The sequence below is a fragment of the Corvus cornix genome, chromosome 22 (assembly GCF_000738735.6).
Source record: "Corvus cornix cornix isolate S_Up_H32 chromosome 22, ASM73873v5, whole genome shotgun sequence".
Taxonomy (NCBI): domain Eukaryota; kingdom Metazoa; phylum Chordata; class Aves; order Passeriformes; family Corvidae; genus Corvus; species Corvus cornix.
The window spans coordinates 3,836,252-3,861,032 of NC_046351.1; the positions used below are offsets into that span (position 1 = coordinate 3,836,252).

The 24,781-nt window shown below is 56.5% G+C and overlaps 1 protein-coding gene and 1 long non-coding RNA gene across 2 annotated transcripts; one reads left to right on the forward strand and one right to left on the reverse strand.

Moving 5' to 3' along the window:
• Positions 1–3,619: 3,619 nt before the first annotated feature.
• Positions 3,620–20,530, reverse strand: TACR1 (tachykinin receptor 1). Its single transcript, XM_039564403.1, has 5 exons — positions 20,117–20,530; positions 14,679–14,873; positions 9,887–10,037; positions 8,204–8,400; positions 3,620–7,063 (listed from the first exon to the last, which is right to left on the reverse strand). The coding sequence occupies exons 1-5, from the start codon at positions 20,506–20,508 to the stop codon at positions 6,769–6,771; spliced, it is 1,230 nt and encodes a 409-aa protein (XP_039420337.1). The 5' UTR covers positions 20,509–20,530; the 3' UTR covers positions 3,620–6,768.
• Positions 20,531–21,772: 1,242 nt separating this feature from the next.
• LOC120411170 lies at positions 21,773–24,531 on the forward strand. Its single transcript, XR_005603561.1, has 2 exons — positions 21,773–22,437; positions 23,491–24,531. It is a non-coding gene; the product is annotated as an uncharacterized LOC120411170 (long non-coding RNA).
• Positions 24,532–24,781: the final 250 nt, after the last annotated feature.

Consider the following 24,781-nt stretch of genomic DNA (forward strand, 5'->3'; position numbering starts at 1 on the left):
ACTGGGATGGGGTGATCCCGATGGAGGAAATGGCTCCGTTGGGATTGGGATGGGGTGATCCCGATGGAGGAAATGTCTCAGTTGGGATCAGAATCCCGCTGGGATGGGGTGATCCTGATGGAGGAAACGGCTCCATGGGGATTGGGATGGGATGATCCCGATGGAGGAAATGGCTCCGTTGGGATCGGAATCCTGCTGGGATGGGCAAGGGGATGATCCCAATAAAAAGCTCCCTTGGGATGTGAATCCCTCCGGGAAGGGGGATCCAGCCCCGCATTCGTGGGAAGCTCAGCTGGGAGCAGCTGCCGGCGCCCGGCGCGTGCTGATGTTTATCCATTCCCGGCCTTTTCCAGGATAAAATCGCTCATGGAAAGCAAACAGCTGGAGTTTGCCGGGCCTGCGGGATGGAGCCAAGCCCGGCAACGCCGCTTTAATTAAAATCCGGAATTCCAGGCGGCCGGAACCGATGGCAGGGGCCGGATGCTCCCACAATTCCCACCTGCTCCGCTGTCAGCATGGAAAACCACGGACTGAGCATTCCTGGCGGAGCAGCGGGATTCGGGAGCCCAGCCAGGGAAGAGGAGGCTGGAATCGCACGGAGAACAACCCCGAGCCCTGCCCGTGCTCCAGGAAGGATCGGAGCCTTTTCCGTAATTTCCATGATTTGGGAATCAGGGATGCGCTCCCAGCCCCGGCTTTGAGGAGGAATTCCAGGAATTGTCCCTTTTCCTGCTGTTGTGGTGACATTTCGGGGCAAACCCTTCCCACCGAGGATGCCCCAAACCCTTCATCCATGTTTTTTATGGAATTTTAGCTTTTCCGCCTTTTCCACCTCTTCCCGCTCCCACCCCCCTCCCCTCATTGAGGGATAAGGAACCAGTCTCTCCACACCAAAGGAACATTTATCCATGAAATCCACGGAGGGACGATCCCGACGGTCACACGCAGACGCTTTGGGAAGGACGGTTGGGTTCCCTCTCTCTCTCTTGGGATGCTCCCATGGGAAGAACTTCCCAGAAAGCTCCTTCCGGCTGCCGCCACCCCAAATCCCAAATTCCCGAGGGATCCCCTGGGATCGGGAGCCCTTTGGTCCGGGATGGGGATTTTAAGGAGACCCTCAGCTGCTCCTGGGTCTCACTGTCCCTCTCCGGGACTTTCACTGAGGAGTGGGATTTAACATCCAGCAGGAATGGGATTTGGGGTGGGTATTCCATAGGAATGGGATTTGGGCTGGATATTCTGCCGAAATGGGATTTGGGGTGGGTGTTCCATAGGAATGGGATTTAGGGTGGATATTCCAGCAGGAATGGGATTTGGGGTGGATATTCTTCAGGAATGGGATTTGGGGTGGATATTCCAGAGAAATGGGATTTGGGGTGGATATTCTTCAGGAATGGGATTTGGGGTGGATATTCCAGAGAAATGGGATTTGGGGTGGATATTCCAGCAGAAATGGGATTTGGGGTGGATATTCTTCAGGAATGGGATTTGGGGTGGATATTCCAGCAGGAATGGGATTTGGGGTGAGTATTCCAAGGAAAAGGGGGATTTCCATGCATTATAATAATTGTGTTCCTTATCCAGCTGGACATGGGATTTTGGGGCAGGGTGATGCATTTGGGACATGAAGAAATCCCAAAATCCCAGAATCCCAGAATGGGGAAGGCCAGAAGGGACCACGCTGGGTCCCGGAGGCTGAAAATTGGAATTTTTTCCGATTGTGGTGATTTAATTATAAATAAACCCCAGGAGCTCCCGGGCCGGGCTCTGCGACCTCGCACAGCTCTGGCAAGGACACGGAAATCCCAAAAAACCCAAATCCCGTCATCCCTGCGGGAACGCTCCATAAACAGCGGATCCCGTGCTTCCATCCTGGAATGCTCGGCCGTGAGGGGCTCTCGAGGGACAGCAAAATAAAAACAACACTGAAGACACGGGATGGGCGGGGCAGGCCTTGTGTCCACCGGGAATCCCGGGAAAAACGCTCCAAACAATGGGAATTGCCGCCAGATGGATCCTTGGCTTCGACTTCCAAAGGCGCCGCCGGATCCTTGGCTTCGACTTCCAAAGGCGCCGGGGTTTTTCTGCCCAACAGAACCAAAACAGGCTCGGGCTTGCTCAAATCCCAAAATCCAGCAAAATCCTGAAATCCAGGGGTTGGTGCTGGGGGAGGGACGGTCACACGTGGAATGGGGGGAAAAGGGTGGGTTTTGGAGCAGATTTTGGAGAAGATCCCCAGTGTGGATGGGGAGGGATTTGGGATTTGCTGCTCCAGGCTCCTGTTCAATTGGAATGGGAATTTCTGCATTTCAGGACACAAAGCTGAGCTTAAAATCCAAGGTTTAGGGGGTCAGGAGGTGGCTCCAGGCTGGGATTTGGGGTTTGGGATGGGGGAGTTTTCCAGGTGCTTCCAAGGAGAGATGGCAGAGGGATGGGAACAGAGCTCCGGGGGATTCTCTCCAGACTCCACTGGTTTTTCTTTCAGGTGCCAGGGAAGAGGCAAAGGAACTCCCCGGCTTTGGAACTGAATCTCTGATCCGAGATCTGCTTAAAAAAACCTGGAAAAGCCTCTGGATTCAGCTGCCCAGGAGATGGAAATGGGATCACGGTCAGGACAAAGGTCCCGGCCCCAAGTCCAGGTGGGGCCACCTCGGTTTGGGCTCTTCAGTCTCCAAAAGGGGAATTTCCTGTGGCTTTTCCAAGGGCTGGGAAAACAATTCTGCCTGAGGATGTTCCCAGGGCTGGATCCCCTCCGGAGCCGGGCTGGGAGAGCTGGGAATGTTCCCCTGGAGAAGGGAGGGATCCAGGGAAAGCTCAGAGCCCCTTGCAGGGCCTGAAGGGGCTCCGGGAGAGCGGGAGAGGGACTGGGGACAAGGCATGGAGGGACAGGACACAGGGAATGGCTTCCCAGTGGGAAAGGGGAGATTGAAATGGGATCTTGGGAAGGAATGAGGGTGGGGAGGGGCTGGGCTGGAATTCCCAGAGCAGCTGGGGCTGCCCCTGGATCCCTGGAAGTGCCCAAGGCCAGGCTGGAGCCCGCTGGGACAGTGGGAGGGTCCCTGGCCATGGCAGGGGCGGGATGGGATCGATGGGATCCGAGGTCCTTCCCCCCCACCCACATTCCATGTGTGGACACGGAGCACACATCCCATCTTTTGGGACGGCCTCGATCCCAAATCCTCATCCCTGCTCCCACCTCCAGCAATAACTCGGCACTTGGAGGGGAAAAGGGACAGCCTGGATTTGGGGCTGGCACCCATTTATGGACAAGCTTTTGCTTTTCCAGCTGCTGGATGATCCCATGGCCCATTCCCAACATCCCGAGTATCCCAGGCCATCATCCTCGCTATTTCCAACAGCTGGGAATTGTTCCCTCTTTATTTCAAGAGCTCCTTTTCCTCGGGATGCCCCAGGAGATTCCCAGGCTGCGAAGCGTCCGCTCCGATCGGAGCCTCAGCTCCTTCCCCGGGGTGATCCCGGTTCTCCCGCCGAGCATTCCCTGGAGCAGACACTTGTCGTTCCCTGCATGTCTGATCCCGGCGATCCGGGGCACAAACACGGAGGCCAGAAGGGCACTGTGGTTATTTATATCCCTATCCACACATGTATTTATATTTCCTTTTTTTTTTTTTTTTTGGGAATTCTGGCTTCAAACGGGACCCAAACTCTCATTTTTGGGGTTTTTGGAGCCAATCTCCGCTCACCTTTTTACCCCTTTTGAGCTATTTGGGGGTTTTTTTGGGATTGTGGATTTGGGATGGCAGCTGGAAGGGACTCAGGATTTGGCTCTGGATGGTGGCAGCTCCCATGGAATCAGTGGGAAAGGCTTCCCACCCCAAACCTTCCCTCTGACCCCTTCCTTTGGGACCGGTGGGATTCTGCCAAACCAACCCCCCAGGAGGGGTCACACCATTCCCGTTCTCCAGGATTTGGGAAGCAGCGACACGGGAATGTGTCTTGAGGTGACCAGAACAGGAAAATGTGGGAATTTAAGCAGGAAAAATCCCATTCCAAAGCATGTGGAGCTTTGGGACGTGGCACGGCCGCAGGGGGTGGGAGGAGGGTGGGAACGGCTGGAAAAGCTGCTCCTCACAGATGGTACCGGGCAGGATTTGGGGGAAAAAGGATCATTTTTGTCAATCTGCTTTCAGTTGTTCCTGGATCCACCTCTTTGCCCATTCCTTGAATTCCATCCGGAGTCGTGGCTTGAACATGGGTGGGTTCATCTCCGAGATAAACAGGGATTTATCCAGGTTTATCCAGAATGATTGGATCTTCCCAGAGCCACTTTGGAGCCCGGAGAGTCGGGAAGCTCCAGAAGTCGTCCCTGCTTTATTCCCAGAGCTCTCCGTGCTCAGTGGGGTCTGAGGTTCAGCTTTTGGGAATAAATGAGCAATTCCTTGGTCTGCGCAAATCCGCCGAGCGCTTCCATGTTCATCCCTCATTTCTCCATCGTTCATCCCTCATTTCTCCCACGTTCATCCCTCATTTCTCCCACGTTCATCCCTCATTTCTCCATCGTTCATCTCTCGTTTCTCTGGAGTTCATCCCTCGTTTCTCCATCGTTCTTCCCTTGTTTCTCCATTGTTCATCTCTCGTTTCTCTGGAGTTCATCCCTCGTTTCTCCATCGTTCATCCCTTGTTTCTCCATCGTTCATCCCTCGTTTCTCTGGAGTTCATCCCTCGTTTCTCTGGAGTTCATCCCTCGTTTCTCCATCGTTCATCCCTCGTTTCTCCATCGTTCATCCCTCGTTTCTCCATCGTTCATCCCTCGTTTCTCCATCGTTCATCCCTCGTTTCTCTGGAGTTCATCCCTCGTTTCTCCATCGTTCATCCCTCGTTTCTCTGGAGTTCATCCCTCGTTTCTCCATCGTTCATCCCTTGTTTCTCCATTGTTCATCCCTCGTTTCTCTGGAGTTCATCCCTCGTTTCTCCATCGTTCATCCCTCGTTTCTCCATCGTTCATCCCTCATTTCTCCATCGTTTATCCCTCGTTTCTCCATCGTTCATCCCTTGTTTCTCCATCGTTCATCCCTCATTTCTCCAACGTTCATCCCTCATTTCTCCATCGTTTATCCCTCGTTTCTCCATCATTCATTCCTTGTTTTTCCATCATTCATTCCTCATTTCTCCAACGTTCATCCCTCATTTCTCCATCGTTTATCCCTCGTTTCTCCATCATTCATTCCTCGTTTTTCCATCATTCATTCCTCATTTCTCCATTGTTCATCCCTCATTTCTCCATCATTCATCTCTCATTTCTCTGGAGTTCATCCCTCGTTTCTCCATTGTTCATCCCTAATTTCTGTGGAGTTCATCCCTCTTTTCTCCATTGTTTACCCCTCATTTCTCTGGAGTTCATCCCTCCTTTATCCAGCATTCATCCCTCCTTTATCCAACATTCATCCCTCATTTATCCATTGTTCATCCCTCATTTCTCTGGAGTTCATCCCTCATTTCTCCATTGTTCATCCCTCATTCCTCCAGAGTTCATCCCTCATTTCTCCTGCAGTGACTCCATTTAGGAGCCCAATTTCCACACCACAAGCGAGAACTCAGAGCAGCAGCCGGGAGCAAATTCCCCCCAAACTGTCCCCGAATTTGTGGCTTTGTTCCCAACAAGCCGAGTTTATCCACTTGGGGTTTTATTTTCCTTTTTCCCTCACTCTGGGTGTGTGTTCATCCACTGGACAAGTCCAGGGAAAATCATCCATCGGAACAGGACTGAAACGTTCCACAGATCCATGCACACGTCACGAACTTCATGGTTTTTGCAAAGGAAAAAAAATTCCCTGATTAAAACAAAATCCAGGAGCTGGAAGGGAATCACCTCAACCGTCAGGGTGAAACCAGCCCTGCAGAATTCCCGATCTCCCTCCAATCCTCATTTTTGGGATGGAATCCATTTCCAGGGGGTGAGAATCGCTTCAGGGTGGGCTCTCCTTTTCCAGAGCTCCATGGCATTCCAGAGTCCGTCCAAGAGGAATCACCTTGGAGCTTCCAGGGAATCACAGGGATTCCTTGTGGTGGTTGAGGAACAGCAACCAAAGCCCGGCTCAGCTCCGAGATCCTTCGGGAGATCCCTCGGGAGATCCCTCAGGAGATCCCTCGGGAGATCCTTCAGGAGATCCCTTGGGAGATCCTTCGGGAGATCCCTCAGGAGATCCCTCAGGAGATCCTTCAGGAGATCCTGCAGTAGATCCTTCAGTAGATCCTTTGGGAGCACCCTGCTCCGATCTGTGGGTTTGGAGCAGGAGACCTCGGAGCAGCGGGGTGTGGGTGCCAGCGATGATCCAAGACCGTGCGGGAAGTCCTGGATCTGCGCTGTGGCCGATGATTCCCCATGGAGCTGGAAAGAGCCATTTTGCTGAATTTTGGGATTCAATATTCCCCTGGATATCCAACGGGGAGAATGAAATTAAGGATGGGAGGAGGGAAGTGCAGGATGGGGTCGTTTTCCCGTGGGTGGGATACACTGGGAGATCCCTCCTGCCTCGCAGAGAGCATGGAAGCACCGGCCAGTGTTGGGATTCCGGAGAAAAACCCGGCTCTGTGCCGTTCCTGCATCCCCTCCATCTGCCCGGCAGCAAGGCGGGGCCAGCCAAACATTCCCGGCGGCCGGCCCCGCAACGGAACACTCAGAACTCATCCCAAGGTTTTGCTGCTGGGCTCTCCCAAGGAAAAGGACAGGAAAACAGCACGGGAAACGGCGGCACGGCACGAGCAGGGCGGCGACACTGAGATGGCACCCAGGGGACGAGGACCTCCCTAGGTGAGGGTGTTGGAGTAGAAGCTGAGGCTCTCGGAGACCGTCTTGGAGTCGCTGCGGGAGGAGCCGTTGGAGGTCATGTCCAGGGAGAGCCGCTTGGCCCGGCCGGGCTCGTCGGGGTCGTCGTCGGCTGCGCCGAGCGCCGAGGCCACGGTGGTGGTGTCCATCCTGCTGACCTTGGACACCGAGCTCTGCGTGTGCAGGAACCGCGCCGAGCGCAGCTCCAGCCCCTCGTACTCCCCGGCGCTGACCCACGGGCACCAGCGGAACGCGTGCTTGAATCCCAGCCGGAACCTGCGGGACCGGGAGGGGGAGAGACGTGGAGGTGGAAAAAGGAATGGGATGGAGGTGGCCAAAGGAATGGGATGGAGGTGGAGAAAGGAATGGGATGGAGGTGGAAAAAGGAATGGGATGGAGGTGGCCAAAGGAATGGGATGGAGGTGGAACAAGGAATGGGATGGAGGTGGAGAAAGGAATGGGATGGAGGTGGCCAAAGGAATGGGATGGAGGTGGCCAAAGGAATGGGATGGAGGTGGAACAAGGAATGGGATGGAGGTGGAACAAGGAATGGGATGGAGGTGGCCAAAGGAATGGGATGGAGGTGGAGAAAGGAATGGGATGGAGGTGGCCAAAGGAATGGGATGGAGGTGGAGAAAGGAATGGGATGGAGGTGGCCAAAGGAATGGGATGGAGGTGGAACAAGGAATGGGATGGAGGTGGCCAAAGGAATGGGATGGAGGTGGAGAAAGGAATGGGATGGAGGTGGCCAAAGGAATGGGATGGAGGTGGAGAAAGGAATGGGATGGAGGTGGCCAAAGGAATGGGATGGAGGTGGAGAAAGGAATGGGATGGAGGTGGCCAAAGGAATGGGATGGAGGTGGAACAAGGAATGGGATGGAGGTGGCCAAAGGAATGGGATGGAGGTGGAACAAGGAATGGGATGGAGGTGGAACAAGGAATGGGATGGAGGTGGCCAAAGGAATGGGATGGAGGTGGCCAAAGGAATGGGATGGAGGTGGAACAAGGAATGGGATGGAGGTGGCCAAAGGAATGAGGAAAGACATGGAGATGGACATGGCCAAAGGAATGGGATGGAGGTGGTCAAAGGAATGGGATGGACATGGCCAAAGGAAGAGGGAGATAAAGCTGAGCTTTGCTAAACATGACAAAATAGTGATTTTTCACTGAGGGGAGGAACAACCCTCTGAGAAATCCCAATTATGAGTTGGGATTGCTTCGATTGATGTTTTCCCTCCAAATCCCCAGGGATTAGGAAAGACTTCAGGTGAGGATTGTGCCAATCCCGCATCTGCTGGACGTGGCAGAGGGCAGGACAGAACCATCCCGAAAAAACCCCATCCAGCCCTCTCCTCATCTCCCACATCCCCACATTCCCATCATCCCGAGGCGCTCCCGGAGCCTCCCGCTGCCCACCTGTCGTTGAGGCAGCAGTAGATGATGGGGTTGTACATGGTGGAGCTCATGGCCAGCCACATGACGGCCAGGTAGACCTGCTGGATGAACCTCTGCAGGTACCACTCGGGCCGCAGGTACTGCAGCGTGAAGTACACGTGGTAGGGCAGCCAGCAGAGCGCGAAGGTGCACACCACGATGATCATCATCTTCACCACCTGGAATGGGGGGAGAACGCTGCAGCAGCCATTCCACCCTCCGGAACGGCCTTTCCAACCGGGAACGCGGGGGCAGCATCTGGATTGAACCACATTTGATGTCTCCTCCATCTTCAACCCATCCGTCGGTCATTCCACACTGTTCGGCCTTGGAGACCTTTCCAAAATCCTGGTTGAACTACTTTTGTGGAGGAGGTGTCCTAAACCCATCCAGCAGCCATTTCACCCTCTGGAATGGCCTTTCCAACCAGGAATGTGCAGTCAACGTCTTGGTTGAACTGTGTTTGTGGAGGAGATGTCCACAGGACTCTGCTCCATCTTCAACCCACCCACTGGTCATTCCACCCTCTGGAATGGCCTTTCCAACCAGGAATGTGCGGTCAACGTCTTGGTTGAACCACTTTTGTGAAGGTGTCCACTCTGCTCCATCTTCAACCACCAAGTCCTCACCTGCTCCCACTCCTAATGAAGGGTTTGGGGCTGGGATTGGCCATGGATTGTGGATCCAGCCATGCCCGGAATTCCTTACCTTCTGCTTCTCTGAGACCTGGATTGGACAGGAGTTGTGGATCTATCCACACTCGGAATTCCTTACCTTCCATGTAGCCGATTCCTGCTCGTGGTTGGGATTGGCCAGGAATTCTGGATCCAGCCCCTCCCAGAATTCCTCACCTTGTGGAGATTGGCCAGGAATTCTGGATCCATCCCCTCCCAGAATTCCTCACCTTGTGGAGATTGGCCAGGAACTCTGGATCCAGCCCCTGCCGGAATTCCTCACCTTGTGGAGATTGGCCAGGAACTCTGGATCCAGCCCCTCCCAGAATTTCTTACCTTGAGCTTGGCCATGACCTTCTCATGGTTGGGATTGGATGGGAATTCTGAATCCAGCCACGCCCAGAATTCCTGACCTTCCTCTTGTCTGAGACCTGCTCGTGGTTGGGATTGGCCAGGAATTCTGGATCCACCTGTGCCCGGAATTCCTCACCTTGTGAAGATTGGCCAGGAATTCTGGATCCACCTGTGCCCGGAATTCCTCACCTTGTGGAGATTGGCCAGGAATTCTGGATCCGTCCACTCCTGGAATTCCTCACCTTGTGGAGATTGGCCAGGAATTCTGGATCCACCTGTGCCTGGAATTCCTCACCTTGTGGAGATTGGCCAGGAATTCTGGATCCATCCGATCCTGGAATTCCTCACCTTGTGGAGATTGGCCAGGAATTCTGGATCCATCCGATCCTGGAATTCCTCACCTTGTGGAGATTGGCCAGGAATTCTGGATCCACCTGTGCCCAGAATTCCTCACCTTGTGAAGATTGGCCAGGAACTCTGGATCCGGCCCCTGCCGGAATTCCTCACCTTGTGGAGATTGGCCAGGAACTCTGGATCCGGCCCCTGCCGGAATTCCTCACCTTGCGCTTGGCCAACACCTGCTCGTGGTTAGGATCGGATGGGAATTCTGGATCCATCCACTCCCAGAATTCCTCACCTTCCTCTTGGCCGACACCTGCTCGTGGTAGCGGTCGGAGGAGTCCCCGGGGATCTCGCTGGCCCAGAGCGTGCGGCCGACGGCGGCGTAGGCGCAGCCGATCACCAGCAGCGGCAGCAGGTACAGCAGGACGGTCGTGGAGAAGTGGTACCTGGGAAAAACGGGATCATCCCTGAGCATCTCCCGTCCCCCTCTTCCGAACTGAGCTCGGAGGGGAAGAGCTGCGCTCGGAAAGAGAGGATTCGGCGCAATTCCCGCATAATTCCTGCACCGGGAATTGCCGGGCTGGGGAGGATTCCCGGGTTTCACCCCGATCTTCTCCCGTTATCCAGGTTCACCCCCATTACGGATCCCTCCCCACCCCGTTTGGGATAAAACCTCTGGAGACTCATCCTGCTCCTGGTGATTTGAGGGGACAAGTGGAAAAAACCCTCCTGGAATGGGATGTAGTCAGGGAAATTCCTGGGAATTTCCTCAGGGAAGGAATTTTTAGCTGAGCTGAGTTTCTCCTCTCACTCCTCCTCTCTTCACATCCCACATTATCCTGGGGATGGATGCGGGCTCTGCTCCCAACTTTTAGTTGCCAGAAACGTGGGATTTTGGATTAGGAAAGGATGGGAATATTGAGAAGGAATAAAGGATTTTCCTGCGGAGCAAACACCGGGAATGGGATGCAGCTCCCAAAAATCCTGGGCTCAGGTGGCACCAGCCACGACCCCCGTTCCCAAAAGGAGCCAAATCCTTGGAGCTTTACTCAAACCCGGCCGGGAATTCCGCAGCCGGATCCGCTCTCCGGGCTCAGGGAAAGGGCCGGATCCTGGGGCTCCTCGTGTCATGGATAAACAAATCCCAAATCCAGCGGGAGGCTCCGCATGGAAGCGGCAGCGCAGGCCCGAGGCTGTTCTGCCGTGAGCTGGGGAGCCGCGGCGGGATCGGGAGCACTGCGAATGCACTGGGAGCACTGGGAATGCAGGGGGAGCGCTGGGAATGCAGGGGGAATACTGAGAATGAGCTGGGAGCACTGGGAATGCCATGGGAGCGCTGGGAATGCAGGGGGAATACTGGGAATGCCATGGGAGCACTGGGAATGCCATGGGAGCGCTGGGAACACTGGGGGAGCACTGGGAATGCAGGGGGAGCACTGGGATTGCTGTGGGAGTGCTGGGATTGCTGTGGGAGCACTGGGAATACAGGGGGAGCACTGGGAATGCTGTGGAACTCTGGGAATGCTGTGGGAACTCTGGGAATGCCGTGGATCCGTGAGGATTTCTGTCAAAAAGGAGTTGATCTAAAAGGAACTGCCGTCATTCCGGGTTTATCCCGCAGGAGGGGACAGAGGCTCTGGCCATGCAGAAAATCCTGGAAAATCCTGGAAAATCCTCTCTTCCCTAAAAACTGAGCCCACAAACATGGCTGGTGCCTGCCTGGAAAACTTCCCAAATGCTGCCGGCTTAGCGGGAATTCTGTTCCCAAGGCCTTGGGGGTCCCTGCGTGGATTTCTGGGCTCTGATCCAAGGTTTTGCATCTTCCCGAGGCCGATCCAGGCCCTGCAGCCGCTCCCAGCTCTGGAATCACTCATCTTCCCGGGAGCTCGGATTGAATCACAGCTCCAGAGGGTACGGAGCGGCTCCGGGAATTCTCCCGCAGGGAATGGGGCTGGCCCCAGCCCCGCCGCAATCTCATTTTCCCCGGCCCTAATTCCATTTGGGATGGGGTTTGCGGGGCCGGATTTCATTTCGCTCCTTCCAGAGGCGTCTCCGCGGCTCCGGAGGAGGATTTTGTTGCGGTTCCCATGGAATTCAGGATCCTGGGAGCCCTGCAGGAATGTCTGGAGGAGCTGCGGGATAACGTCAGCAGCACAGACCCCTCATTTCCAGGGGTGTCTGGGCCTGGAGAGCCATTCCAGACAGCTCCGGGAATTCTTTTGGGATCCCGGCCGTGGAAAAGCACTGGAATTATTCGTGTGCTATTCTGCCTGAAGGATTCCCGGGATCGGAGCACTCAGGGAAAGCTGGGGTTTAAAACGGAAAGGTTTTCAGGGATTTAGGATCTGGTGTAGGATGGAGGATCCCGGAGGAATCGTGGGATGCTGGAGGACAGAGCTGCCTCCTCTTCCCCGGCAAATCCTGGGAATGCTGGCACAGGAGGGACATTCCCAGGGGCTCCGATCTCCCCGGGGTGGCCTCTCCCTTCCCTGAACAACCCCGCTGGAATTGGGATGGATCAGGAATCCCTGTGGGAAGCAGGGATCGACAGCCGGATCAAATCCCATGGAATTACCGGCTCCGGCTGCTGGCACAGTGGGGAAAACAGGGATGTTTTCCAGGGAAAACCAGCTCTGTGCTCCCCAGAGGTTTTCCAAGGGCATTCCTGCCTCCAGAGGTGTTGGAATTCTCCTGTTTTCCCTGGGAACTGGGAAAAGGATGGGATATTTTTCCTCCTGGCACTGCAGACGGAGCAGCTGCCCCTGGAGCCTTCCCGGAATAACCGCTCCGAGCCCATGGAGCGCGAGGGGCTGGAGTGACGCCTCTGGAATGACCCCAACACCTGTCCTGGAGTTATTTAGGGCCGGAAAATCCCATCCCAAGCTCCACCAGGCTCCACTCGGGGAGATCCCGAGGCTTGGAGCTGTGAATTCCTCCCAATCCCCAAATTCTTTGGGATCTGGCCATCCCAAGGCTGCCGGGGATCTGCTTTCCCAGCTTTCCCAGCTGCCCCAGGATGCGAATCCCTCGTGGCTTTAACGGCGGCGTTTTCCTCTTGGATTTGGAAAAGCCACCGGAACGATCCGCCCCAAGCGGGCAGTGCCTGGGAATCACGGAATATTCCAGGCTGGAAGGGATCCCCAAGGATGGAATGAGGTTGGGAAACCCCCCCGGAGCCCTCCGGCCCCGGCTCCGGCGGTGCCAGGCCAGGAATGAGGTGATGGATGGCAGCAGGGAGCCACCGGCACCTGCCACGCTCGCCTTGGACGCCCGCCCTGGCTCCGGCGGGATTCCACGGCAGAATTCCACGGCAGAATTCCACAGCAGAATTCCACAGCCCCACTTCCTCCATCCTCAGGGCTGGAGATGGCAAATTCCCTTTTGATTCCCTATTTTATTCCCTTTTTAATTCTCTTTTTAGTTCCTTGTTTATTCCCTTTTTTATTCCCTTTTTTATTCCATTTTTTGATTCTCTATTTTATTCCCTTTTGATTCCCTGTTTATTTCCTTTTTTATTCCCTATTTTATTCCCTGTTTATTCCCTTTTGAGTCCTTGTTTATTCCCTACTTATTCCCTTTTGATTCCCTGTTTATTCCCTATTTTATTCCCTTTTTTATTCCCTATTTTATTCCCTTGCTTATTCCCTTTTTATTCCCTTTTGATTCCCTGTTTATTCCCTTTTTTATTCCCTTTTTATTCCCTATTTATTCCCTATTTATTCTCTATTTTATTCCCTTTTTATTCCCTATTTATTCCCTATTTTAATCCCTATTTTATTCCCTATTTATTCCCTACTTTATTCCCTTTTGGATCCCCTTTGTTATTCCCTTTTTTATTCCCTCCCTCTCCCTTTTTTCCTCAACTCCCGCCATTTCACTCCCCTCGGATTTCCAAGACCGAACCATTCCCAGACCCTTTGGAAATTCCCGGATTTTCCTTCCAGGAAGGGATTCGATTCCAGCCGAGGCCTCCCAGCCGTTCTTGACACTCCAGCTTCAAGTTTCGGGGTGAATTTGGGGATGTTTGGAGTGGATAAATCCCCAAACTGGGATTTTTCCGTTATCCCTCACCCAGGATATTCCCGGGAAATCCGGATTTTCCTCTCGCAGGAATAACTCTGCCCCAGGAGGCTTCGAGGGACACGAAAAGGGCTGTGAACCCCCGGGGCAGAGCAAATCCCATTCCCAGAGCCCAAACACGGAATGTCCGCAGTTGGACATGGGATTCCCGGGAGGAGGAGGATCCAGGGGGGGCAGGGAGCACTGGGACAATGTTTGGATCATGGAGAGCATGGAATTCACCTGGAAAAGTGACTGTGCCCCAGGGAGAGCCGGGGGGAGCCGGTGCTGCCCTGAGCCCTCACTGGGTAAGGGAGGGATTCCCTATCCCGAGGGATTCCCACCTTTCCTTTCCTTTTTCCTTTCCTTTTCCCTTTCCTTTTTCCTTTCCTTTTTCCTTTCCTTTTCCCTTTCCTTTTCCCTTTCCTTTTCCCTTTCCTTTTCCCTTTCCTTTTCCCTTTCCTTTTCCCTTTCCTTTTCCCTTTCCTTTTCCCTTTCCTTTTCCCTTTCCTTTTCCCTTTCCTTTTCCCTTTCCTTTTCCCTTTCCTTTTCCCTTTCCTTTTCCCTTTCCTTTTCCCTTTCCTTTTCCCTTTCCTTTTCCCTTTCCTTTTCCCTTTCCTTTTCCCTTCCTTTCCTTTCCTTTCCCTTTCCTTTTCCCTTTCCTTTTCCCTTTCCTTTTCCCTTTCCTTTTCCCTTTCCTTTTCCCTTTCCTTTTCCCTTTCCTTTCCTTTCTCCTTTCCTTTTTCCTTTTTCCTTTTTCCTTTCCTTCCCTTCCCTTTCCTTCCCTTTTCCCTTTCCCCCTTTCCTTTCCTTTCCTTTCCCCTTTCCTTTCCCGTTTCCTTTCCCCTTTCCTTTCCTTCCCTTCCCTTTCCTTCCCTTTTCCCTTTTCCCCTTTCCTTTCGCCTTTCCTTTCCCCTTTCCTTTCCCCTTTCCCCAATTCCCTTTTCCCCTTTCCCTCTCTCCACTTTTCTCTCATTCCCACCATTTTTCCCCAGATTTCTCTCCTCTCCCAGCCCGTTCCCACTCACGTTTTTCCGGATGCGGCGCTGCCGGGCTCCGGCCACTCCACGAGGCACACGAGGCGTCCCGGGAGCTCGGTGGTGACGGAGAAATATCCCTGGGGAAAGGCGAGCAGGAAGGCCAGGAGCCAGATGAGGCCGATGACCGCCTTGGTGGCCGTGGCCGAGAGGCGCGGCCGGAGCGGGTGGATGATGGCCACGTACCTGCGGCGCGGGAAAAGCGGGAATCAGGGCTGGGAAATGCCAGTGTTCCAGCTCTGGGAGCTGGATGGGATGGGATCCATAGGATGGGATCCATAGAATGGGATGGGATCTGTGGGATGGGATGGGATCCATGGGATGGGATCTGTGGGATGGGATCTGTGGGATGGGATGGATGGGATTGATGGGATGGGATAGGATGGGATCAATGGGATGGGATCCATAGGATGGGATGGGATCCATGGGATAGGATGGGATTGATGGGATGGGATCTGTGGGATAGGATGGGATCCATGGGATGGGATTGATAGGATGGGATCCATGGGATTGATGGGATGGGATTGATGGGATCAATGGGATCTATGGGATGGGATGGGATCCATGGGATGGGATGGGATGGGAATGGGATCAATGGAATGGGAATGGGATCAATGGGATGGGATCCATGGAATGGGATCAATGGGATCCATGGGACGGGAATGGGATCAGTGGGATGGGATGGGATCCATGGAATGGGATACGATGGAATGGGATCAATGGGATGGGATCAGTGCGATCCATGGGATGGGAATGGGCTCAGTGGGATGGGAATGGGATCAGTGGGATCTGTGGGATGGGAATGGGCTCAGTGGGATGGGAATGGGATTAATGGGATGGGATCAATGGGATCCATGGGATGGGATGGGATCCATGGGATGGGATCAATGGAATGGCCCATTCCAGGATCCTATTCCAGGTTTATGAGCCCCCCAACTCCCCCCAAACCCGGCTAAATCCGAACTTTCCTGCCCTTGGGAGCCACCCAAGCACTCCTACTCCATCCCAGTTCCACCTTTACCACCCAGGGAATTCCAAACGCTCTCCTCTTCCCGTAGGAAAAGTGGGGGAAATGGGGATTTGATTTGGATGGGATTTACACCCAAGGGATCCCGGGGGGGCTTTAATTCCGTGGGAATTAATGCCATGGGATCAGGGCCTGGGATCAGTGACTCCTTCCCAAGCCATTCCTGTCTCCATCCCTGGTCCCACCTTCCCGAGCCCAGCTGGGAAATCCACGCTCCGATCCCGCTCCCCGCTGGGTTCCCAGCAGCTTCCCGGGCTTTTGGTGGCGTTTCCGTGACGCTGGAATTTTTTTTGGGAATTCACAAAGCTGCTTCGCTCCTCCGGCCCCAATCCCTGCCTTTCCTTCACTTCCCCGATGCTCCCGAATATTCCAAATTCTGGGATTCCACAACACCAGGAGCAGATCAAAGCCCTGCCCTGCCAAGCCCAGATGTCCTTTAAGCCAGGCTTAAAGAAAAGCCCGGCCTGGTGCCCCGTGTTAATCATTAATTAATTAATTAACTGCTAAAATGTGTCCTCTCCGGAGGGTTCTTCCTGCAAAAATCACCTCCTGGGAAAAGCAGGGAATGGGAATGAGCTGGAAAATATTCCCGATATCCAGCCTGGGATTTCAGTTTCCCAAGCGGATTTTTCTGCTAAAAACGTGGGATTTGGGGGTGGGGATGGCTGCAGGACTGGGAATTTCGGGAGCTGTGGTGAGGGAGGGAAGTTTGGAGATCCCAGATTTTCCCCATGGAGCTTGTTCCTGGCAACTTCATGGATTTCAGGGCACCTGGGATAATTGGATAACCCAGCCGGAATTGGAAAAAAAAAGGGAATATCGATATTAACAAAAATACAGATAATAAATAACGGCGATCCCGGTGGGATTCCTGCTGGAGTCCGGAGAGGGAATTTTTAATGAGCAGCTTTATCTGGGAATTGCAGGAGCTTATTCCCACTCCAAATTCCAGCTGCTTCAAAAAGAAGCTCTGCAGAAAAAGGGGGAATTTTTTTTCCGGTCCCACATCCCAAATTCTCCCGGATTTGCTCCCTTGGAAGGATTTTGGCTGGATTCACTCCGAGTTTTGGGATCAGAGAGGAGATTTTCCCCCGTTCTGCCCCCTGGGCTGCATTCCTGGGTATTTATCCTCATGGGAATTTCCTCCTCCATCCGTTTGCGGGAGGCTGGGGATTCCCAGTGAGAGAGGGAACGCCAGCGTTATCCTGGGATGCTCCATGGAAATCCCGACTTAGGGAAGGCCAGAGTTGGGATTTTATTCCGAGTGCGGCTGGAAATCAGCGTGGGCACCGCTGCTTTTCCCGGAAAATCGGGAAAAAATGGATTTCCTGCCTGTTTTCCAAGAGAACCCATTCCCAGGGGGATCCGGGAGCCAGGAAGGGACATCGGAAGTGCTCTGGCACTGACGCATCCCGAACAAAGGACGGGGCAGGAATTCGGGAGCCGAGGGAGCTGCTGGGCCCGGAATTCTTCGGGATTTTGTTGAGCCGCTCCGGTGCCAGCCCCAATCCCGAATTTCCTGCGATTGTTGGGAGTGTTCGGAACAACTTCCCGTTGTTTTTGTTTTGTGCCCAGGCTGGAGCAGCTCCAGGGAAGGAGGGGATGGAGGAACTTCCAGCGAAAATCCTGCACAAATCCACGATGGATCCCGCAAAAAAAAACCCCCACTGGGGGAATTCCCGGAGAAGCTGTGGATTCCCCTGGATCCCTGGAAGTGTCCCAGGCCAGGCCGGATGGGGCTTGGAGCATCCTGAGATGGTGGGAGGTGGCACTGGATGGGATTTGAGGTCCCTTCCTACCCATTCCAGGATTCCCAGATTTTATGGATCAAACCACAATCCCCACTTGCTCCGTGGTGGCTTTTCCAAGTTTTTCCAAGGCCATTCCATATCCTCTGGCAGAGATGTCTCAGGAACTGCCTGCGGGGAGCGGGGATGCAGAGGATTGGGGGAGAATCCCGCTCATCCCAGCCCTCGCTCCGGATCCCATCGCTCTGCCGGACTTTGGGAACATGAGGCTCATTCCATGCCGCTTCCCTGAGTTTTGGTGGAAATTGGGAATTCCAGCCCCATCCCGGCTGTGGCTGAAACCCCAACCCGGCCCTGCTGCTCCCAATCCCGTCTCCGGCTCTCCCTGTTCACAATCCCATTCCCATCTCTCCCTGTTCCCAATCCTGTTTCCATCTCTCCCTGTTCCCAATCCCATTCTCTGCTCTCCCTGTTCCCAATCCCCATTCCCAGCTCTCCCCGTTCCCAATCCCAGTTCCCGCTCTCCCTGTTCCCAATCCCATTCCCATCTCTCCCCATTCCCAATCCCATTCCCATCTCTCCCTGTTCCCAATCCTATTCCCAGCTCTCCCCGTTCCCAATCCCAGTTCCTGCTCTCCCTGTTCCCACAGATCCTCCTGCTGCCGGCCGGGAGTGATTCCTCCCTTCCAGGCTCCTGGAACAAATTCCTGCTTTTCCTGCGTTTCAGCTGCCATTGTCAGGTCCCAGGCACAGGAAAAGGAGCAATTTTCCAGGGCTTGGAGGTGCCTGGAGGGGCTGAGGATGGGATTTGCCGCCTTCGCGATTCCCGGCTGGAATCTGGGATGCAGCCGCTGGCTCCGAGCGCACGGAGGCTGCAGCTTCCAGGTGGGAGCCTGGATTTTTTTGGGAAAGCCGAGCCTCTCTTCAGGGTTTGCAGGTGCAGGAAGAATTTTTGGGAATGCCAATCTCCCCCCAAAAATCCAGCCCCAGCCTTCCAGATTTTCCTGTTTTACTCCAGCTTCCCTGGATTTGCCTTCCTGGTTATTTCGGGGTGGATCAAAGGCTGTAAATTCAATTATTAACCCCAAAAATAATCCCTGGAATTAATCCCAGCCCGAAAGGGCTTTTCCATCTGATCACAAAGATCCTCCTGGAGCAGCGCCAGCACCGCCATGGGAGAGGAGCTGGAAATATCCCGGTTTTTATTAATTATCACCTCAATTCCCTGCGCTCGCTCCCGGGGATTTTAGGGAGAGGATTTGGTGACAAAACCGACCCCGGCGCTGTTTTGAACGCCCGGGGAGCCTCATCCAACCCCGGCGCTGCTTCCCGCAGGGAATATGGGCAGGAAAAGCGTCCTCCCCGCCACGGATCCCCTGCCAAAATCCCCTTGATTCCCCGGGAACAGGGGCCGGGAGAGGCGGCGCAGAGCCCGGCCGGCTCCGGGAATGTCGCCTTGGAAAAACGCTCCGAGGGAGCGGCGAGGCTGCCCCGGAGCCGGGATTGGGGAATGTCAGCGAGGCCGAATTCCTGGGACAGGGAGCGCCAGGGGGAGGTCACAGCCCGGGGGCTTCGGGGGGTTCGGTGTCCCCCGAGCCCGGGGACAAAGGAGGGACAGCGGTGCCCACTGGGATCCGGCTGGGCTCGGGATCACGGCCCGGGTGGGATCCGGGATCCGGCTGGGCTCGGGATCACGGCTCCGCTGGGATCCGGGATCCGGCTGGGCTCGGGATCACGGCCCCGCTGGGATCCGGCTGGGCTCGGGATCACGGCCCCGGTGGGATCCGGGATCCGGCTGGGCTCGGGATCACGGCCCCGCTGGGATCCGGCTGGGCTCGGGATCACGGCCCCGGTGGGATCCGGGATCCGGCTGAGCTTTGGATCACGGCACAGCTCCAGTGGGATTTGGGATCCGGCTGAGCTTTGGATCACGGCCCCGGTGGGATCCGGCTGTGCCAGCAGATCCCAACAATCCGGCAGGAACCGGGCAGGGAAAACCCAACCCCGGCAGCCGAATCAGCAATCCCGGGCTCCGGCCTCTCCCGCTGGATCCGCCCCTGGAATCCCGGCGGGTTTTCCTTGGGACACCCCCCCAAGCCGGGATGCGCTTCCCAGCCCGAGCTGCTCCCAGACGCTCCGCAGACATTCCCAACGCAGCCCAGAACCGTGGAATGGCTCCTGGGATGGCGTGTCCGGCACAGGCGCGGGGTTTGGGAGGCGATGCCATTTTGTGCCTGAATTTGGGGTTTGGTTCGATCTGAGGGAAGGGAAGGGAAGGGAAGGGAAGGGAAGGGAAGGGAAGGGAAGGGAAGGGAAGGGAAGGGAAGGGAAGGGAAGGGAAGGGAAGGGAAGGGAAGGGAAGGGAAGGGAAGGGAAGGGAAGGGAAGGGAAGGGAAGAATCTGCAGAGGAGCTGGGAAGGCAGAGGCTTCTCCAAAGGAACCCCCAGGACCCTGCACCGACCGCCGGGGGGATCACGGAGCTGTTCCCGAGCTCCCAACGCTCCCACAGAATTCCCAAAGCCACCTGCAGCCGGAGCTGGGTTATTTTGAACCCCGAAACGAGCTTTGCTTTAACTGTGGGGGAGCACAGACAGAGCCGAGCTCCATGCCCAGGCTCCGGCCACGGAGTGACCCCGGCCGCTCCGGTCACTCACCTGTCCAGCGCGATGGCCGTCATGGAGTAGATGCTGGCGAAGACGGCGGCGATGGGGAAGAAGTTGTGGAAGCGGCAATAGGCCGGGCCGAAGTACCACTCGTTGTGCACGGCGTAGCTGAAGTTCACCACGGTGTTGAGCGCGGCCATGGAGGCCTCGGCGAAGGCCAGGTTCACCAGGAAGAAGTTGGTGACCGTGCGCATCCGCTTGTGCGCCAGGATGATCCACATGACCACCACGTTGCCCACCACGGCCACCACCACGATCAGGGCGTAAGCCACGGCCCACAGGGCCACCTGCCAGGGCGGCTGCACGAACGGGTTGGCCCAGGACTCGTTCAGGGAGGCGTTGAGGTGCTCCAGCTCCGCTTCCAGAGCCGGAGAGGCATCCATGGTCCCCGGAGACAGCACCGGGAATTTGGGGTGCGGGACCCTCCCAGGTCAGAGCTCAGCAAGATTGGGGCGCACAGTGAATTTGGGGTGTGGGGCCCTCCTGGGTCAGGGAGCGGCAGGATCAGGGCACAGCAAGATTGGGGTGCAGATCCTGCTGGGTCAGCTAATTTGGGAGGCAGATCCCTCCTGGTTTAGGGTGCAGAGGATCAGGGCACAGCAAATTTGGGGCACGCAGCCGCTTTGGGGTGCAGGGCTCCCCCTGGCTCAGCCGCTTTGGGGTTCAGGGCCCCCCCTGGCCCAGCAGCTTTGGGGTGCGTGGCTGCTCCAGGGTGTGGGCACCTCCCAGTTCGGGGGCAGCGGGGTCGGGGGCAGGGCTGCTCCAGAGCTCTCCTGGTTTGGGGTGCGGGACCTGTCTGGGTCAGGGTGCGGCGGGTTCGGGGTGCGGGACCTGTCTGGGTCAGGGTGCAGCTGGAGCCGGGAGTGCGGCCATGGCGCGGCTGGTTCGGGGTGCGGGTCCTTCCCGGTTCGGGCACGGCTGGATGGGGGTGCAGGGCTGGTTCGGGGTGCGGGTCCCTCCAGGCTCGGCTGCGGCTTCCCCAGGGTTCGGATTCCTCCGGTTCGAGATGCGGCCGGTTCGGGTTGCGGATCCTGCCCGGTGCGGCACCAGAGCGGGATGCGGTTGCACCGGAGCAGGTGCGGATTCCTCCCGGTTCGGGATTCAGTCGGTTCAGGATGCGGATCCTCGCTCGCTTCGGGAAGCAGCCGGTTTGGGAAGCAGCCGGTTCGGGCTGCGGGTCCTCTCGGTACCTGATGCAGCAGGTTTGGGATGCAGATTCCCCCGGTTCGGGATTCAGTCGGTTCGGGGTGCGGATCCTCGCTCGGTTCGGGATGCGGATGCCCGGTTCGGGATGCGGATCCCCGGTTCGGGATGCCGATTCCCCCCGGTCCCTGATGCAGCCGGTTCAGGATGCAGATTTTCCGCTTCGGGATGCAGCCGGTTCGGGATGCAGCCGGTTCTGGATGCGGATTCCCGGTTCGGGATGCGGATTCCCCGGTTCGGGACGCCGCCGGCTCCCCCCGGTTCGGCAGCGGGATCGGGGCGCAGCCGGTGCCGCGGACCCGACTGCGGCGGGCGAGGCACGAGCGGGGCTTTTATGGGCGGCGCGGGCGGTGCCAGAGCCCGGTGGGCAGAGCCGGCCCGGGGACAGCCCCCGGCCCCGGTCCCTCGGCCCCGTCCCCTCCCCCGCTCCCCCCGTCCCCTCCCCGTGCCCGGGGGGCTCCGCAGGCCCCGGAGCCGCCGCTCCCCGTTCCAGCTGCCCCTTCCGCTGGAAGCGGCTCTTCCACCTTTCCCGGCAACCCCCGATCCCAATTTTCCCTCCCCCACCCCCCATCCCCTCTCCCACCTCTTTCCCCCCCCAAATCTCCCCGTGTGCTTTTGGGGGCCGGCTCCAAAACCAGCAGGAGTTTTAGGATCCCGATAAAGGCAAAGCGCCGATATTTTATCGATCGTTTTTATGTTTATTGATCGCGAGGCTTCCCAGCCTCTCCCTGCGTGCTCTGAATCCCCAAGGAACAAAGCAAACCTTGGATTCCCCATGGAAAAGCTCTTCCCCCTCCGCCCCCTCCGCTTCCTTCCCCTCCGGACCGGACACTTCACCGCAGGGCCCTTCCCGCACCACGCGAACCCCAGAAGGGCTGGAAAATCCCGCTCCACGAGAAGCCCTCCTCTCCCGGCTGCTGGGATTTTCCCCTTCCCGCAGTTCGTATCCAGGGATTTTAACGCTGCTGCCAGAACCATCCCGGCCCTGCCGCTCCTCCCTCGGGATGCGCCGCTGCCGCCGGGAATCGCCCGGCGAAGCCGCGCTCGCTCCTCCGGTTGGCCGGGAATGATCCCAAATCCCGGGCTGGCGGGAGAGGAGCCGCCCCCAGGTAAATCCGGGAGGGATTGGGGCTGGAAGGTGGGCGCGGGGAGGGAGCTGCTGGAATTCGGAGCCGTTTATCCCGAGGATGGATGCGGGAGGTTTATTCCAGCCGGGATCTCGGCGTTTCCAGCCGCTCCAGGGGGATCCAGGGAGCTCCGGGCCGAGCGCTCATCCCGGAGCTCCCGGAGCCCTCGATGGCAGCAGCGCTGGAAAATGCGGGAAGAGGGGAGGGAGAGCGGCCCGGAAAGCCGGGAATGGGAGCCGGGAATGCGGGCTGGGAATGGGAGCCGGGAATGGGAGCTGGGAATGGGAGCCGGGAATGGGAGCCGGGAATGGGGGCTGGGAATGGGAGCCGGGAATGGGGGCTGGGAATGGGGGCTGGGAATGGGAGCCGGGAATGGGAGCCGGGAATGGGAGCTGGGAATGGGAGCTGGGAATGGGAGCCGGGAATGGGAGTTGGGAATGGGAGTTGGGAATGGGAGTTGGGAATGGGAGCTGGGAATGGGAGCCGGGAATGGGAGTTGGGAATGGGAGTTGGGAATGGGAGCCGGGAACGGGAGCTGGGAATGGGAGCTGGGAATGGGAGCCGGGAATGGGAGTTGGGAATGGGATTCCCAATCCGTCCGCCCCTTCCCACGATTTTGGGGCAGCGCCGTAAATCTGAGAAAGGCCGAAGCCAATCCAGGGATGATTGGGAATCCCAAATGCTCGGAGCGAAGCCGTTCCCAGCAAATCCTCCCCCTTCCCTCCATCCCCAGCGGCTCCCGGAGCTCATCCCTCCCTCCTGCCTCAGTTTCCCGCTGGGAAAGCTCCTGGAGGAAAGATCCCGCTCTTCTTCCCAGTGCCAGGAATTGGGATTCCGGGTGGTTTCCCGGTTGGAGCAGGCCCTGGAAGGGGCATGGGAGTGTTGGTGTGGGAATTTGGGGAATTTGGAGGGGATTCCACCTTTTCTCTCCTTTGGAAGGGATTGAATTGAAAGGAAATCATTCAATCAATCAATCGATTGATCCAAGGGCCTCGCCAGCCCTTCCAGAGCCTTTTCCCGGCGTGTTTTCCACAGGGATGGGATCGTCTCCCGCTGTGGATTCCCCCCTGAGCCGGGGGGACACCAGACCCCCCCAAATCCCGCTGCTCCTGGAGGAAAATCCATCCTCATCCTCCAGGGAACCACCGGAGACGGGAATTCTCCATCCTCAGAGCTTCCGGCTCCTCCACCCAGCCTGGCCGAGGCCCCGGATCCCAAAAACCGGGAGTGAGCAACGCCGGGAGCAGCTTCAGCCTTTGCCCCCTCCCGGGATTGAAGCCGCAGCTCCCAAACCACCGGCAGCCCTTGGGATTGGGGTTTCCCTGGAATTTTGGCCGGGAAAAAAATCCCATGCAGGCGGCTCGGGCTGGGCTTTAAACCCGTAGCCGGGAGGGGTTTCCCAGGTTTTGGGGTCGTTAATCCCATTGTTTTCCTCCTCCTCCTCCTCTTCCCGGGGCATTTTTGGGATTTGGAGCCTCCCACGCTTGGATTTGGGATTTGGAGCCTCCCTGCCCCCATCCCAAGCTGGGCAGGTGGGGGTTGTGCAGCAGGAAATTTGGGGGAGTTTTTCCTAAATCCGGGTTGGTTTTCGTGGGTTTTTAGCGGTCAGAGGGTGGAAGGTCCTCAGAGCATCCCAGGGTGGGATTTATCTCCCTGGGGATCCTGCCGGCATTCCTGGAGGGAAGAAAATATCACGGGGATCTTAAGGACTTCAAGGATTTAATCCTGAAATATTTTGGGATGGGGTTTAAACCCTGCCTTGGAATTAACCCCCCCTCCCCCTCCCCAAATCCAGAGCTGCTGGAATCCTAGATTTCTCAGGGAGAGGAGGGAATTACTGGGATTACCCAAACCAGACCCCAAAACCGCCCCCAGCAACCCCAAATCCGCGGTTCCTTTGCTGCTGAGCGATTCCCGGTGCCGGGATGGGGAAGGAAAACGCTGCTCCAGGAGGGATTTAGGGCAGGGATCCATCCCAAAATCCCGGTGCTGGCTCTGGGTTCCCTCCTGCCCCGGCTCAGGGAAGGATTTGCTGATTTAAGCCTGGTTTAATAAATTTTGTTTATTTTAAGACTAGTTCTCCTCGGGATCCCTCGGCCCGGAACAAAGAATTCCCTGCGGAATTCCCATTGAAATTCCCGATCCCGCTCCCCTGAAAACCCCCCGGGGGGTTCGTGGCTGGTTCCTTCCTTTCCCTCCCCTCCTTGTTCTCCAGCTCAAATTTAGGCTCAGATTCTCATTTTAGGCCGGGCCTGCCCGACCTGAGCTGGGTTTGGCTGCGTGGGTGGGGGAGGGGGACCGGTCTTGGTGCCCTCCGGGAGATTCC